Consider the following 18512-nt stretch of genomic DNA (forward strand, 5'->3'; position numbering starts at 1 on the left):
GGTGTGTGCGTGTGTGCATGTATGTGCCCTGATCATGCTTTTGATCTGTGCAGACTGATTGATTTGTTTATGCTTTCACCAAGCCTGCTACAGCACCCTGCATTACTGTAGCTTTCTAATATCTTGTAATGAAGTGATGTTGAGTTTGCCCATCTAATCCTTCTTTTCAAGATTGTTTGGTTATTTACATTTTAGAATCAGATTTGTCCATTTGACTGGGATTTTGTTGACTTTATGACCAGTTTGAGAAGAACGGGCACCTGAGCTGGACCCAGCTGTCTGTCCGCGAGCGTGGTACATCTCTCTGCTTTTCTCTTTACTTATTTCCTCTCGGTTGCGTTTTGCAGTTTTCAGTGCAGAGGCCTCACACATCTTTGATTAAATTAATTCCTGGATTTGATATTATGCCTTGCTGTTACAATTTCATTTTTCTATGTCCATTACTAGCATATAGAAATATAATGTCACATATTAACTTTTGATCATGCAACCCTGAGAGAGACTGATCAGCACCGGGATTTCACGTGAACGTTATCACGCTGTCTGTGGATAACAGCGGTTTTACTTCCTTTCTGATCTCAGTGACTTTTGTCCCTCCTCTTAATTCACTGGCTAAAGACCTACAGAATAAAGTTGAGGAAAAGCAGTGAGACTTGCCATCTTTCTGTTAATAGCAAACCCACCTGTGGGGAAAGAATTTCACCATTAAGTATGATGCAATATATAGGTTTTTCATGGATGCCTCTTATCAGATTGAGGAAGTTTTCTTTTATTCCTGGCATGCTGAGATTTTTTTTAAACTATGAATGGGTTTTGAATTCCATTAAATGTGTTCCCTGAGTCTGTTAAGATGATCATGTCGTTCTTATTCTGTTAAGCATCCAGTTCTATTGCGAAACTCTATGTTTTGCCATCCATCTTCTTGAACATGTTAATCACAGCTATGTTAAAGTCTGTGTTCGATAACTTCAATATCTGGACAGCCAGATGGGCAGGGAGGCATGTGTGTCTATTTCATGTTACATGCGGCTTTTGGCCATGTGATTATACCTCTGACATGCCTGGTTGTGTTGAATAAAAGCCACGTATTAAATATAAAAAACTGTAGGAATAATTTGAGGATCTCGATGATGCTATTCTTCTAGAGAAGACCCACTTTTGGTTCTGGCAGGCAGTGAGGGTAGATCACTGTACTTCGTGACTGAGATGATTCAAGCCCGATCTTCATGTTCTGGAAAGTTAGAAGAGTGAACGTGTTAGTGGCTCGGCCTTGTCTGACTCTTTGCAACCCCATGGACTGTAGCCCGCCAGGCTCCTCTGTCCATGGAACTCTCCAGGCAAGGATACTGGAGTGGGTGGTCATTCCCTTCTCCAGGGGGCTTTCCCAGCCTGGGAATGGAACCCGGGTCTCCTGCATTGCAGGCAGATTCTTTACCGTCTGAGCCACCAGGAAAGCCGGGTTTGGGGGGGTGTCTATTCGGCTTCACCACCGCTACGAGGATGAAGCCCTCCTGTGATTACAACTGGAAACTTAGACGCTTGTCAGGACCCTCTGCCCTGAGGTCTGTCAGCTCGAGTTCTTATGCTCCTAAAGACAGGACTGCTGGATGCTCTCCCTGGCTTCTCAGCTCCTCAGCCCAGACTGAAGTCAGCACATGCTCCAAGGAGAGAGGAGATGCCGAGTGGTGGCCTCACTCCTCTGCCTCGCTTCCCTCTGGGATTTTGGCTCCTTCGGTCTCGGCCGCCTGGGCGGCCCTCTGAGCCCTATTCGGACTCCTGTGATAGGCTCTGTCCGGATCTCAGCGATGTCCTTGGGGGAGGTGTTCGTCTGCAGCAGCCTGACCTTCTGTCACCTTCTTCGCATTTCTGTGGAGTGTCTCCCAAGCCCGGAAACGTGTGGCCCAGCCAAGGTTGCTGTTTAGATTGACAGCTGGGTCCCTCCTGGCGGTGCTCAGGCCAGTCGTTTCTCCATCACGGTTTCAGGACTGGAGGCCCCTCTGCTGTGAAAACACACATGCACAGGGGGTCCTCTACACCCCCTGGCCACGCTCCGCCTCCTCTCTTTCCTCTGTTGCTACTCTGAAGGAGACACTGTTTCCGAAGCCCTTCTTTTCCCTCGAGAGGCCCTCGTAACCCTCCCACTCTCTCTGCTGGACTTTCCCCTCCTCCTCCTCTAGGCCACGTGCAAGAAACAGGCCCTGGAGAAGCAGCTGGCCCAAAGCCTGCAGGACCAGGAGGCCCAGATGGCCGCTCTCCAGAGGGCCCTGCAGGAGAAGGAGGCTTTGTCTGAAGAGCGAGTCCAGCTGCTGGCCAAGCAGGAGGCCCTGGAGAAGCAAGGTCAGCTCATGGCCGAGGAGGCAGCCGATCTCAGGTACCTGGGGACCTACCGGCAAGTGTTCATGTGGCCTTGACCTCCAGGAGCCCACGTGGTGAGGATGGGCGGTCTCTCAGTGACTGTGGGGCAAGGCAAGTGTGTGTACAAGGGAGAGAGACTATAAGTGAGGGGCGAACGCAGTGCCTGAGGGCTCAAGGAGCCCCTGGAAGGGGTATATGTGCCTAGGACAACCTTCCCGAGAGACGGGGCCGCACTGGCCAGGTGGCAGGCCGCAGAAACCCATCTCAGACCAGCAGAAACCCATCTCAGAGCAGCAGGAAGATGGGGAAAGTCTTGCTCACCGACCTGAGCAGCACCAGGTATTCATGGCTTCAGGCAAGGCTGGATCCAGGCACTCCCATGGTGCCCTCAACTCCCCGCCTCTCCGCTGTCATTCTTGGGAAGGCTCAAGGTGAAAGTGGGCAAGATGGCCAGCAGACACAGAGCACCCTTCTCCCCATGAGTCCTGAGAGCTGCTGCCCACAGCCGTCTTGAACCATTTGATGTCCTTGAGTTGATCCTGAGAGCCACAGGGCTCAGATGGGCAGTCTGGGGCCCTGTGCTTATTTCTGGAGCCTGGGTGGTGGCAGCTCGAGGGAGCCACGAGGCTGGGGGGAGAGGAGTGGTGGGAAACCCTGAAACCGTCGGGGCCACTTCCAGGACACTCATAGGCAAGAAGCGGTGCCCTGCAGACTGCTGCCCGGTGAACTGAGCTGGCCTGTGACCTCTGGCGACATTCACAGGCTCATGGCTTTCTGCACCTTGTGCCCGTCTAAGGAACATCCAAGTATTTTTGTAGAAAGAGTTCCTCCCAGAATTCCAGAACTAGAGGTTATAAGGAAACTTAGAGCCCGTGGAAGAAAGAGGGACGTCTCCCCTCCCAGTGCAACGTGGGCACAGACTGCAGCAGGAAGCCTGGCGAGGTCTCTGTGGGTGGGCGGCAGCAGAGGCTCCCAGGCTCTGCCCCTGCCCCCTCCCAGGCCCCACTGGCACTCAGGGCAGGGGTAGGGGGCCTCTTGCCTCCCGCCATCATTTACTGCCCAGCTCACAGGCCCTGGTCAGAGAATCTTCCCGTGACTCACCTGTGACCACTGGGCCCGGGTCTCTGCACGTGGTGGTCCTGCAGACCCCAGACAGAATCACATGCCCACTAAACAGCGTTTCCCATGGACCAGTCTGAGCCTCTGCTGACAAAGTGCTCAGGATGTGACTTGCTTCTCCTAATGAGTGAGGACCCTGGGTTTTGAGGTCATCCAGCCCCCAGTCCCAGACCCTGACAAGGCTGCAGCGCCAGGGAACCCACTTAGTTCTCAGGCTTCAGTGAGATGGACTGGGTCCTCACCCGCACCCCCACACCCTTGCTGGTGGTGCCAGCTGCCTTCCAGGAGGCGAGATGAGGGAGAGACTGGACTGGTTCTCAGAGTCTCTCCCTCTGGGTGACCATTCGGTGTCTGACCCACACAGGCCACGACCCCAGAGGGGATCAGGCGGGCCCCTGAGAGAAAGTGGGTATGAGGCGGACAGCCCTCCAGGCAGAGGACACAGGCACACGGACGTGGGGAGTGGAGACCACGTGGGAGCTTAGAGGGTGGGGGGCGGGGGGCAGTGTCAGAGGAGCGAGGCTCCTGGGCTCTGCAGACATCAGAGCGCCCTGGGAGGTGCTGACACGCCCCACCCCGATGCTAGAGCAGCCCTGTGCAGGGCCTGAGGGCAGCTTTGGGGGCCGGATGGGCAGACTAGGCCAGGCCCTCTGCGGCCTGCAGGTCTCCCCGACCCGCCGGCCTGTTTGGGGCTGGGCATGGGCCGTCTTCACGTGGCGTCTGTGCTGAGTGTTTGTGGTGTGTCCTTGCTGTTTGGTCAGTGGATTTTTTTCACCATGCATCAGGGCAGGACACGGCACATAACCATTAATACGAACGCGTGCTCACTGTCTGGCTGGTGACTGATGGACTCGCTGCCGGAGAGGCGGGTCCTGCCATCACCCTCCCCAGAAGCGGGAGCTGCTGAGTCGCCATGCTCATCCCAGGCATTTTCTGACTGGCCGTGTCTGCGCCCAGACGCAGAGGCGGCTTCACACATGGTGCTGCACGTGTTCTGCGCTGGAGGCTGCTTCTCAGAGCGGGCAGAGTTTCCTCACCGTCATTAGCAGCAGACGAGATGCACTGGGGTTTCTGAAACGTTCTCGCGTTGACGCTGAGTCTGATTCAGGCCCTGTGTGAGGCTTCGGGCAGAGTCCTGGACTGCGCCATCGGTTCACGTGTATTTCTAAAGCGCTGACCCTAGAACTCGAATTGGTAGTCCAAAGAAAGATGTACACAGTTTATGCTTTAAAATTTCCTAGTCCCCCTCTGCCAAAGTGGCCCTTGCACCCCTGCCAACAAGCCATACGATCGCTATTTCCAGCTTTGCTAATGTGATGCATGACGGATGAAACAGCACAGGTGAAATCTGAACGCCCTTGAGGACTAGTGAGTTTCATATGTTTGTTCACCATCTTGTTTTCTTTGTGAATAACAGGCATTATTCTCATTTTTCTGTAGGATAAGCCACTTTCTGTCATTGATTGGTAGGAGCTCTTTGTGTACGGTGGATATCAACTACAGTATATTTAGTGCAAACATCATCTCCAAGTCTGTCCCCCATCTTTTGACTTGATTTGTGAAATCTTTTCTGCACAAAACTCTGCCTCCCTCTCTTTAAATGTATTCAGAACTGTTGGCCTCCTTATTTTTGTCTTCTGATTTTTGTGCCTTGCTTAAGATTATAAAATATCCTTCTGTACTTTTGTCTATGGTTTTTACAGTTCAGAGTTAGAGTGGCTTAGCTGTTACCTGTTTCGGTTTTATATTTAACTTGTTAGCCCACCTGTTTTCTGTGTGGGCGCCAATCTGTTCTTAGAGATTTAAAATGAATGAGCTCTCCTCTGCTTGCCTTCGGATTGGTAGCCCAGCCTTGGAGGACACCATCCTAGCAAATGGGGTCTGTGCTGCCCCTCGTCCAGCAGGGTCCTCTGACGGTGTGGGTGACTCGCCTGTGGCATGATGACTCTCCGCAGGGCTGAGAGGGACGCCCTGGAGAGCAGCCTCTTTGAGGGCCAACAGCTGGCGTCGCAGCTGCAGGCACAGCAGGAGCAGCTGGAGGGAGAGGCCCGGAGCGCACGGCTGGCCCAGCAGGCCCTGCAAGGTGCTGCTCCGATGGGCTCCCTCTGCCCCCCCTTCCCTGAGCTTGTCCCCTGATGGGCGGCTCCCAGTCACTGCTCCCCAACGGAGCCTGAACATGGCAGGGAGCTCACGTCTGAAGTCAGCCAAGAGCTCCTGCCACTGCCGTCTGCGACTGGTGCCTGGTGCCGGCCCAAGGCTCAGGATGGGCTCTGTCACAGGTCCACGTGGCAGCCCCTGCCCAACTCCATGCCCCTGCCTCTGCTCAGCCCACCCAGCCATGCGGGCTGCCATCAAGACATGCGCCTACTGAGTGGTTGGGGGGCTCTGTCCCACCAGCTTGCAGCCTCCCCAGAGCCAGGGGCCCACGGGCGGCAGGGTGTTGGGGGCCGGGCCTCCCCGTGAGTCTGGATGGGCCTGTCTCTCCGCAGTGGAGCTGGAGCAGCTGCAGAGCGTCCGGGAGGCCCAGGAGACAAGGCTCCGGCGGCAGGCGGCTCAGCAGGAGTGGGACGTGCAGCTGGCCCTGGAGAGCCAAGCACTGGCCCACCGCGAGGACCTCGCCCGGCTCCAGAGGGAGAAGGTCTGCCTTCCCGGGACCCCCGCCCCAGCTGCCCAGTCACTGCCCAGGGGTCTGCTGTGTCCACAGGGGCGGTGGGCCAGGAGACCAGCGGGTGGCAGGCAGGCCAAGGACCGCTCACAGCGCGCCTGGATGCTCTGTCCCTCACAGAGGAGGCGCCCCCGGGCGTCGGCTGGCCGGCCGCAGTCTGAGGCCCATATTCGCAGGGAGCTCCGTGCCCTCTGAGCCGTCCGCTGGTCCCAGCGGGCAGGCCCCGCATGGCACGTCCTCACACACCCTGCTGCCAGGGTGCCTGGTGCTCCCTGAGCTCAAGAATGCTCCCAGAGCTCCACAGCTCTGAGCTGTGACTGGGCCGTGGGGTGGCGGATGTGGGGGCCCAGAGCCCTCCAGAGCTCCTGTCACTGCGGGAGACAGGGCCTGCGGCCGGCTGGCCAGGACGGTCCCTGGGCAGCTGTCCCGCCCCGGCGCCCACGATCCTGCTCTCACTCAGGAGTGCGGAGGCCTGCCGCTCGCGCGAGCTCTGACCCGTGCGTCTTCACACCTGTCCCTCTCCTTCGGCCCAGGAGACCCTGAGTCTGTCTCTGATGGAGGAAAAGGAAGCGTCAGCACGCCGGCTGAAGCAGGAGAAGGAGCTGGTGGCAAAGAACGCAAGCAGGAGGGAGGCACTGAAGGAGCAAGTGCAGAGCCTGAGGCGCGAGCGAGACGAGGGCCGCCTGCAGCTGCAGCTCGAGAAGCAGCAGGTGACGGGGGCCGCGAGGCGGGGCCCCGTGCACTCGCTGGGCCTGCTCCGACCCCGGGAGTGGGCTGTGTGAGTCGCTGCACTCGCGGCCTGGTGCTCCCACCACAGCCCTCCACCCTCCCACATCACCCTCCATTCAGTCCCTGCATCCATCTCTCCACCCACCCACCCATCCGTCCATCCGTCTACCTGTCCAGCCATCCATCTGTGTATCCACCCACCTGTCTATCCAGACATTCACCCATCCGCCCATCAGTCCCCCTGCCCACTGACAAATACACACAGACCGCTATACACACACATCTATACACACACACACATCTATACACACACACAGCTATACACACACACACAGCTATACACACACACACAGCTATACACACACACATCTGTATACACACATACCGCTATACACACACATACAGCTACACACACACATACAGCTATATACACACACACAGCTATACACACACACACAGCTATACACACACACAGCTATACACACACACATCTATACACACACAGCTATACACACACACACAGCTATACACATGCACACAGCTATACACACACACATCTGTATACACACATACCGCTATACACATACATACAGCTATATACACACACACAGCTATACACACACACATCTATACACACACACATCTATACACGCACACAGCTATACACACGCACACAGCTATACACACACAGCTATACACACACACAGCTATACACACACACACAGCTATACACACACACACAGCTACACACACACACAGCTATACACACACATCTACACACACACAGCTATACACACACACAGCTATACACACACACACAGCTATACACACACACATCTATACACGCACACAGCTATACACACGCACACAGCTATACACACACATACAGCTATATACACACACACACATCTATACACGCACACAGCTATACACACGCACACAGCTATACACACACACACAGCTATACACACACACATCTATACACGCACACAGCTATACACACGCACACAGCTATACACACACACACAGCTATACACACACACAGCTATACACACACACATCTATACACGCACACAGCTATACACACGCACACAGCTATACACACACATACAGCTATATACACACACACACATCTATACACGCACACAGCTATACACACGCACACAGCTATACACACACACAGCTATACACACACACATCTATACACGCACACAGCTATACACACGCACACAGCTATACACACACATACAGCTATATACACACACACACATCTATACACGCACACAGCTATACACACGCACACAGCTATACACACACACACAGCTATATACACACACACACATCTATACACGCACACAGCTATACACACGCACACAGCTATACACACACACACAGCTATACACACACACAGCTATACACACACACATCTGTATACACACATACAGCTATACACACACATACAGCTATATACACACACACACATCTATACACACACACATCTATACACACACACAGCTATACACACACGCAGCTATACACACACACAGCTATACACACATACATCTATATATACACACACACATCTATACACACACACATCTATACACACACACATCTATACACACACACATCTGTATACACACATGCAGCTATACACACACACAGCTATACACACACACATCTATATATACACACATACAGCTATGCACACACATATACCTATATACACACACATCTATACACACACACATCTATACACACACACAGCTATACACACATACATCTATATACAAACACACACATCTGGACACACACATACACCTATACACACACACAGCTATACACACACAGCTATACACACACACATCTATACACACACACACATCTATACACACGCACACATCTATACACACGCACACAGCTATACACACACATACATCTATACACACACAGCTATACACACACACATCTATACACACACAGCTATACACACACACATCTATACACACACACAGCTATACACACACACAGCTATACACACACACACATCTATACACACACACACAGCTATACACACACATACATCTATACACACACAGCTATACACACACACATCACACACACACAGCTATACACACACACACACCTATACACACACATACCTATACACACACACAGCTATACACACACATACAGCTATACACACACACATCACACACAGCTATACACACACACACATCTATATACACACACAGCTATACACACACACACATCTATACACGCACACATCACACACAGCTATACACACACACACAGCTATACAAACACACATACCTATACACACACACAGCTATACACACACACATCACACACAGCTATACACACACACACAGCTATACACACACACACAGCTATACACACACATCTATATACACACACAGCTATACACACACATATACCTATACACACACACACAGCTATACACACACATACACCTATACACATTATGAAAGGTCAGTTTCCATTCCAATCCCAAGGAAGGACACTACCAAAGAATGTTCAAACTACCTCACAATTGTACTCATTTCACATTGTCTCAAGGTAATGCTCAAAATCCTTCAAGCCAGGCTTTAATAGTACGTGAACCAAGAACTTGCAGGTGTACAAGCTGGATTTAGAAAAGGTAGAGGAAACAGAGATCAGATTTCCAACATTCGTTGGATCTTAGAAAAAAGCAACAGAATTCCAGAAAAACATCTACTTCTGCTCCATTGACTTTGCTAAAGCCTTTGACTGTGGATCACAACCACTGTGGAAAATTCTTCGAAAGATGGGAATACCAGACCGCCTTACCTGTCTCCTGAGAAACCTGTATGCAGGTCAAGAAGCAACAGTTCAAACCGGACATGGAACAACAGACTGGGTCAAAATTGAGAAAGGGGTATGTCAAGGCTGTATATTGTCACCCTGCTTATTTAATGTATATGCAGAGTACGTCATGAGAAATGGATGAAGCACAAGCTGGAATCAAGATTGCCGGGAGAAATATCAATAACCTCAGATATGCAGATGACACCACCCTTATGGCAGAAAGCAAAGAGGAACTAAAGAGCCTCTTGATACAGGTGAAAGAGGAGCATGAAGAAGCTGGCTTAAAGCTCAGTATTCAAAAAACGAAGATCATAGCATCCGGTCCCATCACTTCATGGCAAATAGATGGAGAAAAACTGGAAACAGCGTCAGACTTTATTTTCTTGGGCTCCAAAGTCACTGCAGATGTGACTGCAGCCATGAAATTCAAAGACACTTCCTTCTTGGAAGAAGTTATGACAAACCTAGACAGCATATTAAAAAGCAGAGACATCACTTTGGCAACAAAAGTCCACCCAGTCAAAGCTATGTTTTTTCCAGCAGTCAAGCTCGGATGTGAGAGTTGGGCCATAAGGAAGGCTGAGTGCCAAATAACTGATGCTTTTGAACTGTGGTTCTGGAGAAGACTCTTGAGAATCCCTTGGACTACAAGGGGATCCAACCAGTCCATCTTAAAGGAAATCAACCCTGAATATTCACTGGAAGGACTGATGCTGAAGCTGAAGTTCCAGTACTTTGGCCACCTGATGCGAAGAGCCAACTCATTGGAAAAGACCCTGATGCTGGGAAAGGTTGAAGGCAGGGGCAGAAGAGGGCAACAGAGGATGAGATGGTTAGATGGCATTACTGACTGATGGACATGAGTTGAGCAAAGTCCAGGAGACAGTGAACGACAGGGAAGCCTGGCGGGCTACAGTTCATGGGGCCGCAAGGAGCCGGACACGACTTAGTGACTGAGCAACAGTAACATTTGCACACTTGTGCACGCACGGTTGCACTGTTCCCATCCGCTTGTCCCTCACCCATCTATCCACTTGAATGCTCATCCTTTACTCACACAGCCAGCCGCCTACCCACATGTCTGGCCATCTGTTAACATGCCCCATTGTCCACCCACACACTTGACCATGAATCTGTCCATCAGTTTGCTTAAATGCCCATCCAGCTATCCACACACATGACTGTCTGGACTATCCATCCGCTCATTCAGCCACCCAGGCACTCACTCACTTGACCACTCATCCATCAGCCACTTGCAGACCCTTCCCTCTGTCCGCACACTCAGCTGCCCATCCACATCCGCTGTCCATCCGTGCATATGGTTAGCCTTCAATCTGTCTGATCAGCCAGCCAGTCATCCGTCAGTGTGTTCATCCAACCAGCCTCTAAGGAGACACTGGGCATGTGAAGGCTACCCGCTGAGACCAGGCTCTTCCAGTATTCCGTGCCAGCCTGAGGCACGCACTGCTGAGTGGGTGGAATAGACAAGCAAGCGCCTGCACGTGGCTCACCGCACTGTGACAGGGCTCTCAGATGTTGGTAGAGACTATGAACCGCAGTGGAAGAGCTCCGGTGGCAGGCGGGCCCGAGGTTCGCTGCCAGGCTCTCCTGCATTGCTGGCTGCGTCCTCGCAACACCGAGAGGGACACCCTGTTTCAGGGCCCCCTCGACTGGTGGGAAGCAGACTCGCAGACGGTGAATAACTTGCCCGGACTGGCTCCATGCGCCTGCTGGGCACCAAGGCCCGTGTCCTCCGCTGTTCCGCTCTCCTGCATCCGGGGAGGGAGGAAGCAAGCATTTGCAGGGTGGCGGCATTTCAAGGGTGGGGGGCAAGGAGGACCTGGAGGCATCCTATGAACATCCAGAGATGGTGTGAGACTCTGGGCAAACCCCTCAGCTTCTGCTGCCCCCAAGTGGCCCACAGAAATCCGGGAAGCATGACTCTCGCAGTTATGTTTTGCTGTAAAGGACGTAGGTCAGGACGAGCCTGGTGCAGAGACCCAGGGAAGGGCCATCTCTCCGCAGTCAGGGCAGGTCACCTGCTGGCAAATCAGGATGTTTAAACCCACAAGTTCAGGGTTCTGTTGGGGTTGCCTTGCGTGGGTGTGATCAGCTTCCTCCCTGAACTGGGCAGGAGCCTCTCCGTGGCTCCCCGATCACAAGCTCAGGTGTGGTCTCAGGGTGGGTCCAAAATGGACACCCCTCACTGGAGACACTCAGGGGTTTTCAGGCTCCCCCAGCTGTGCACCAACCAGCAGGTGGGCGCCGACACCACTGTGCCCACTTCTGCGGCACAGGCAGCACCCCTGGCCTTTCTCTTCGCGGGATCACCAACAAGATGGGTCCTTCCACACTGAGTTCAGAGCCACGTGGTCTTTTTTTTTAACACCAAAAGCACTTAGTATTGGGATGTCGCCGATTATCGGTGTTGTAGTCCCAGTGAATAGCACAGGGACCCAGTCATACATATGCATGTATCCGTTCTCCTCCAGACCCCTCCCACCAGATGGACCTTTTCCACACCTGATGACACCCCGGGGGGCACAGGGACCCCTGCCTTCCTTCTGCTGGCCTCCCTTTGGTGGGAGTTCTGCGGCTCTTATCAGTAATGCTAGAAATAATCACTGGAGACCCCGAGAGCAGGGCATCCCACCCACGCTCATACACACACACCTCAGGCTGCCCTCCCGTGCCATCCTGAAGCGCACACTGTTGAGTGACCGGAAGATAAGTAAACGCCTACATGTGGGTCACCGCACTGTGACAGGACTCGGGGGTCCCGACGGGTCTGGCGTGTGGGGAAGCATGTCTGTGACTGACTGTGGGTCACGCCGAGCCCCCCCAGCCTGGCGACAGAGCAGGGCCCTTCCACCCTGAGGCCAATGGGTGCGACGCGGCACCCCTGGGGGGCCCTTGCACACCCCTCACCCTCAGCGACACAGAGCATCTGGGGAGGTGAAGACCTGCCCGTAGTTCCTGCTCTGTGCTTGGGGTGGGTGGGGGGCTCCAGGGAGGAGGTGGTCCATGAAGCCCCCCGACCTACGCTGGGGAAGAGCAAGTACTGGGCAGGTGCCGGTGGAGGGGGGGCACCCTGAGCGAGAATGAGGGGGACGCAGGCGGGACCCGCCCCTCGGGACTCAGCTGCCTCCGAGGGGCTCCCTGCTCCTAGAGCCCGTTGTCCTGGTGTTGGGACCATAGCTCTCAGCACCCCGCTGAGCCCCCCGTCAGAGCCCCCAGCCTGCTCAGGAGTGCCCCACCCCTGTCACGCAGGCCCTGCTTCTACGAGACGCGGAGCTGAGCCGGCTGCGGGGGGAGCTGCAGCTGGTACGGCGGGAGGCCCAGGGCCAGCAGGAGCAAGCTGAGGTGAGCCCCTCCAGGCCAGAGCCGAACGCCTGGCCTGGCCACCCACATGGCCCAGCAGGTGCAGCGGACCCCAGAGGCACCCGCTCCCTGCCTGGTCCCAGGGGGTTCTCCCCTCCACCCCAGCCCCGCCACCTGAACCTCAGTTTCCCCCAGATGACTCAGGCTCCCTGCTCGGGGGGACAGTGTCTCCATGGCACAAAAAGGCGACGGAGCGGGATGGGGTGGGGAGCACAGGGTGGACCGGGGGGGGCAGGATGGGCAGGCCCCACGCCCTTGCAGAAGCCGCAGAGGGGAGGGCCTGACACCAGCAAGAGAGGGGACAGAGCCCAGGTCTGTGCCACCAGCCCCCCTGGCGTGCTGAGGCACGGCTGCCAGAGGCCCAGAGGCCTCGGCTGACTCTCTGGAGAGTCCCCTCCCAGAGGAGAAGCGCAGCTGGGGAGGCCGCGTTGGACCTGAGGCAGAGACTGCCCAGAAAAGACCCAGCAGAGAATTCCGAGCAGGGCGGGAGGGGGCATCCAAGGGGCCAGGAGACACCAGCAGGCAGCCGCACGCCTGGGCCGGCAGACGGAGGCCCACAGGGCGTGGAGGCCACTGCGGGCATCCAGCTGGCCACCCGGGGCCCCAAGTCCTCCTCAGGAGTCCACGTCTGGGGGTGGGGCAGGCAACAGCAACCAAGACTCCGGGGAGTGGGGTGGGCCCCTGGGCCCTATGCCCCCAGCCTGTGGGCCCATTTATGGAGTGTGGGTGCTGCAGACACCAGGGCTGCTCTGGATGAGGGGTCAGAGCAGGGTGGCAGGACACAGGGAAGGGCTCGGGGTAGCTGGTGTGGTCAGGTAGGACCACGGGGGGCTGGCGGGGAGCAGAAAGGAGGGGCGGGGATGATGGCTCGGGGGTGGGGGTGGGGGACAGAACGCCTGCAGGGGTCAAGGCTGGTCACGCTCCCCTCAAGGCACTCACTTGGTGCAGCCGGGCCAGCACCCTGTCCCCGCTGCCTCCTGCCTCTATCCTCCCGGCCTGGCCACCTGCCTTCCCCACTGGTGCCTAGTGTGTCCCCAGCCCCAGGGGCGCAGGGTTAGATGCTCCTCTGTTGGTGAACGACTCAGCAAATCCGGAAATGAGTGAGTGGATGGCCCGTGGGCTGCAGGGTCAAGCCCAGAGCTAACCCTACGAGCAGGGCTGTGCTCTGGGCCTGCCCACAAGAGGCCGAGCGGACATGCCTCCCGACCGAGGCCTGGCAGCCCGGAAGACAGAACCTGGGGAGGCCATGCAGTTTTTGCCAACCCACCAGACAATGGGGGGAGGGGCACTGAGCCGGGGGGGGGGGGCACTGGATGGGGGAGGGTCACTGGGAGGGGGCACTGGATGGGGGAGGGGCACTGTATGGGGGAGGGGTATTGGGCGGGGGAGGGGCGCTAGGCTGGGAGGTGTGCGTGCAGGGGGCCTGCTGGGTGGAGGGGAGAGGGGCACTGGGCTGGGAGGAGGAGTGTTGCAATCAAGAGTTGGCTGCCAGGGTGTTTCTTCACCCCCTGCTGCCTGACGTGGGACCCGGATCCCCGGGTCACTGAGCAGAGCAGCTCCTGGCACCCGGGAAAGTCTTGCCTAAGAGCGTCTCTCCCAGGAGCCCCCGCCCTGCTCGGTCCCACCCCCGAGGCCAGATGGCTCTTCCGTGGGCACAGCTGGGAGGGCTGTAGAAGCCCCCTGGGGTTGGGGGCTTGTTTCCCCGACCTCTGCCCAGCTGCTCCTTCAGCCCACCCTGTGGTCAGGGGGCCAGGAAAGACCCCCAAGACCCAGGAGCTGAAGCCCCGGCTGGCAGGGTCCCCCGGGAGCCTTCCCTCGAGCTGACCGGGGTGGGGGCGCCTGCCAACCCAACTCTTCTGGGAGCTCATAAAAGGTTGTTTCGCCACCTCGGCCTGGAAATTAAAATCCACTGGAGGGGAAGGGTGGGAGGAAGAGGCAGCCAGGGGACACCAATTGTTGGTGACCCGTGAGCAGGTCCCGCTCGTGGAGAGGCTCCCGGCCACGCCCTGCAGCCCAGCACCGCAGGGGCCACCCTCCCCACCGGGCAACGCCGAGTGCCCACTGCAGCCTCCCTGGGGCCACCCTGGGGCACAGCCAGTGCTGACCGTCCAAGGTGCACTTCTCACGGCAGAGGGGCAACCGGGGTGCAGGCGGCACCGGCAGGGCTCCTTCCCCGAGAGCGGGGGCACGGCCTGGTGGAGCGCCCCCCGCCAGAGCAGCCTGCGGACCCAGGGGTCCTAGGGGTCACCCCCCGAGCCCCAGTGGTGGCGGCAGCAGGGCCCCAGACGGGGGAGGCTGGGCTGGGCCTGGGCTCAGGGCGAGCAGGCGGCGTCCCATGCATGACAGTAGGGGCTTCAAGCAGCGGGGCGCTCTTGCTCAGCAGAGGGAGCACCTCGGGCTGGGACCCCGGGAGAGCAGTGTCAGGCCAAGCTGGGCCCTTCCCAAAGGGTGTCCAAGCTCGGGGCCTGGCCATGGGGTCTGAACCAGGACAACCCTGCTTAAGGGCTGCAGGCAGAGCCCCCGACCCTTCCCAGGCGTGTCGCGGGTGCTTACGCACTGAGAGCTGGGTAGACGCTGGGCGTCCCCCATGCCACGGCCTGCTTGGAAGTTCGGAGCGGTCAGCTCTTCCGTGGGATCCACATGGGGCCTCTGCCCACCCCCTGTGCCCCCGCGCCCTTCACCACTGTGACCCCTCAGGACCCAGCACCGGGTCAGCCAGAGCGGCAAGCCTGCCTCGCGGCACGCCTGCCTCGCGGCACCTGAGTGAGCCGTCCAGCTGGCCCAGGACGCTGTGTGGGAGCCCGAGCGGACTGCCCGCTGCCCCCACCTGGGGCGGCCCCTTGAACCCACGCCACTTGCTGCGCCCCTCAGGCCACCGTCAGTGCCATGGCCGCAGAGCTGAAGGCCCTGCAGGCCCAGTTTGAGGACGCCATCTCTGCCCACCAGACGGAGGCCAGGGCCCTGCGCGAGACGCTCCGGGAGCTGGCGGCCCAGCGGAGCAGCGCAGGGAGAGAGGTGAGGGGCAGCACGGGGGGCTCCCACGGGCACCAGGGACCCCAGCCGGGGGCCACGTCCAACCAGCAGTGGACAGACCCTGGGCGAGGGGCGCTGGCCACCCCGGACACAGCCCCAGGGTCGGGGTTAGAGGTGTGCTTGGGGGCAGCTGTGCGCCACCCCACCAGGCCCCTGAGGCCAGCTACAGGCTCCAGGAGCCAGGTGAGGTGTCCTTGGGGGGCCCGGCCAGGAGAGGCCCCAGGCAGGCGAGCGGGCGGGTGAGAGGGCTCAGCAGGCAGATCGGGGAGGTGTTGGCGAAGGGGCTCTGACAGGCCCGGGGACGCCTGGAGGGGGGAGGGCAGGAGGGCACGGGGTGGGGAGGGGCCGCGGGGCCCACGACCTCATGCACTCCCGGGCCGGGTGCCAAGGCTGGCAGGGGCGCAGCGAGCGAGGAGAGGGGCTGGGCCCGCCCCCGGCACCCCGAGCGGGGCCGCCAGAGGAAGAGAGCATGATTTAACATGACAGCATGTTTACTTTGGCCCCAAAGAGAAAGGTCTCTTTTCAACAGATTTCGAAGTCAGGCCTGGTCAGCGACCACACGGGGAAGCAGAGGGAGGCTTTAACACAGTGGGCAACAGGGGGAGGAGCCGGGGAGGCTGGGCACATCCGTGCTGGGGGCAAAGGGGGCGAGCACGGCCTCGTGGGAAGTTTGGGTTCCTCGATCGCCGCCCCCAGAAAGGAGAGGGGCCCCAGGAAGGGGCTGGGGTGATGGGGAGGCTGAAGTAGGTAAGGGGGGCAAGGGGAACAATGGCAGAGAGAGGGAGCCCAGAGAGCCCTCCCAGGCGCCAGGCTGGCCCAGAGTCGCCGTGGAAACCACAACATTTCACAGCCTTTTAACTGGAGGGACATCCAGGCCTCGGGCAGCCCTGCCTGAGGTCCACACGTGTGTGTGCGTGTACACGTGTGTCTGCATGCATGTGGGGGGGTGTGCATGTGTGGGTGTGTGTGCATGCGTGTGTGTGTGTCTGTGTGTGCGTGCATGTGTGGGTGTGTGTGTACACGTGTGTCTGCATGCATGTGTGGGTGTGTGCATGTGTGGGCATGTGTGCATGTGTGTGCATGCATGTGGGTGTGCATGTGTGGGTGGGTGTGCATGTGTGTGCGTGCATGTGTGTGCATATGTGTGTGTGTGTGCATGCACCCACCACCCAGCTCATATGCAGTGCAGACACCTCCATGCATGTAGAGACCACACTCCCATGCAGAGGAACACAGTGAGCGCACACACACATGCATTCACACATGCAAACACATAGGCGGCACACACGACTCCATGCACTTTCACGTGCACATGCATCACACATGTGGGTGAATATGAGCATGCATGTGGGTGAACACGAGCACACATATCTGCACATAGATGTGTGTGGATGCACACGCCACATGCTTGCACATGCTACATGCACACACGCACGTGTGCTCACACGCAGGCCTGGGGCCCGCACAGCCTCTGCCCTGCTTTCCCGCCTCCATGCAGAGCCCTCGGGTCACCTCCCTGCAGGAGATTTCAAAAGAGGCTGTTTATACAATTTCTAGTAAAGAAATAATTATTATAATCACATTAAGCGATTTGGCTGTAAAATTCCTGTAAAAGGGATGGTTGTTCTCACGAGGCGGGGGGAGGGGGGTCCCCCGCGTTTGTTTTGCTTGTTTTCATCTCCTCAGCCCTGGGAAATGAAAACAGCTTTTTATGATGGATAGGCCCTCTCGCTGGTCCTTGACCTTCAGGGTGGATTTCTGCTGAGCTCGGCGGAAAACACTGCTCACGGTTGTGGCTCCCACATGTGGGGGGTGGGAGGGGAGCGGAGAGCGGCCCTTTCCAAAAACAGAACAACAAGAACCGTGGGCGGACGCGGGAGCCAGCGGGCCAGAGACCCGGAGAGTGCCCCACTGCAGCAGCCACAGTGTGGGGCTCGCTTCTAGCAAGCCAGCGCCGGACACCACTCAGTTTGTGTGGCTCCCCTGGAGGCTTCCTCCATCTCTTCCTGCAGGGATGGGGGGACATGCCTTCTCCAGGGTTCCCTGGTCAGAGGGGAGACCCGAGGTCCTGGCCAAGCCTCAGCGAGCCCCCACCCCATAGTCCCTGCTTCCAGGATGGTCTGCCCCTTCCCGGGGTCTGCACTCCCCTCCAGAGCCCCCCAGCAGGGGCTGAGCCCAGGGTCTGCAGGCAACCTGTGTCCCAGGGCAGTTTGGACCACTGACCCCCACCTGCAGTTCAGCTGAGCTCTCAGACTCACAAAACCACTGACTCCCCAGGCCCTGCCTGGAAGCTGTGGGTGAGGAGGCCCCAGTTGTGGGGTGACACAGAGCCCAGTTCCAGTGTGGCGAGTGCCCTTCT

General features: G+C 57.2%; 1 protein-coding gene across 1 annotated transcript in view; it reads left to right on the plus strand.

Moving 5' to 3' along the window:
- CROCC2 (ciliary rootlet coiled-coil, rootletin family member 2) overlaps nucleotides 1-18512 on the plus strand; it is a 62870-nt gene that overhangs the window by 17562 nt on the left and 26796 nt on the right. Inside the window, 6 exon segments of the mRNA XM_052638107.1 lie at nucleotides 2178-2371; nucleotides 5430-5557; nucleotides 5964-6112; nucleotides 6673-6849; nucleotides 13010-13102; nucleotides 15992-16135. Coding sequence (XP_052494067.1) covers nucleotides 2178-2371; nucleotides 5430-5557; nucleotides 5964-6112; nucleotides 6673-6849; nucleotides 13010-13102; nucleotides 15992-16135 — 885 coding nt within the window.

Source organism: Budorcas taxicolor, chromosome 3, assembly GCF_023091745.1.
Source record: "Budorcas taxicolor isolate Tak-1 chromosome 3, Takin1.1, whole genome shotgun sequence".
Lineage (NCBI taxonomy): Eukaryota > Metazoa > Chordata > Mammalia > Artiodactyla > Bovidae > Budorcas > Budorcas taxicolor.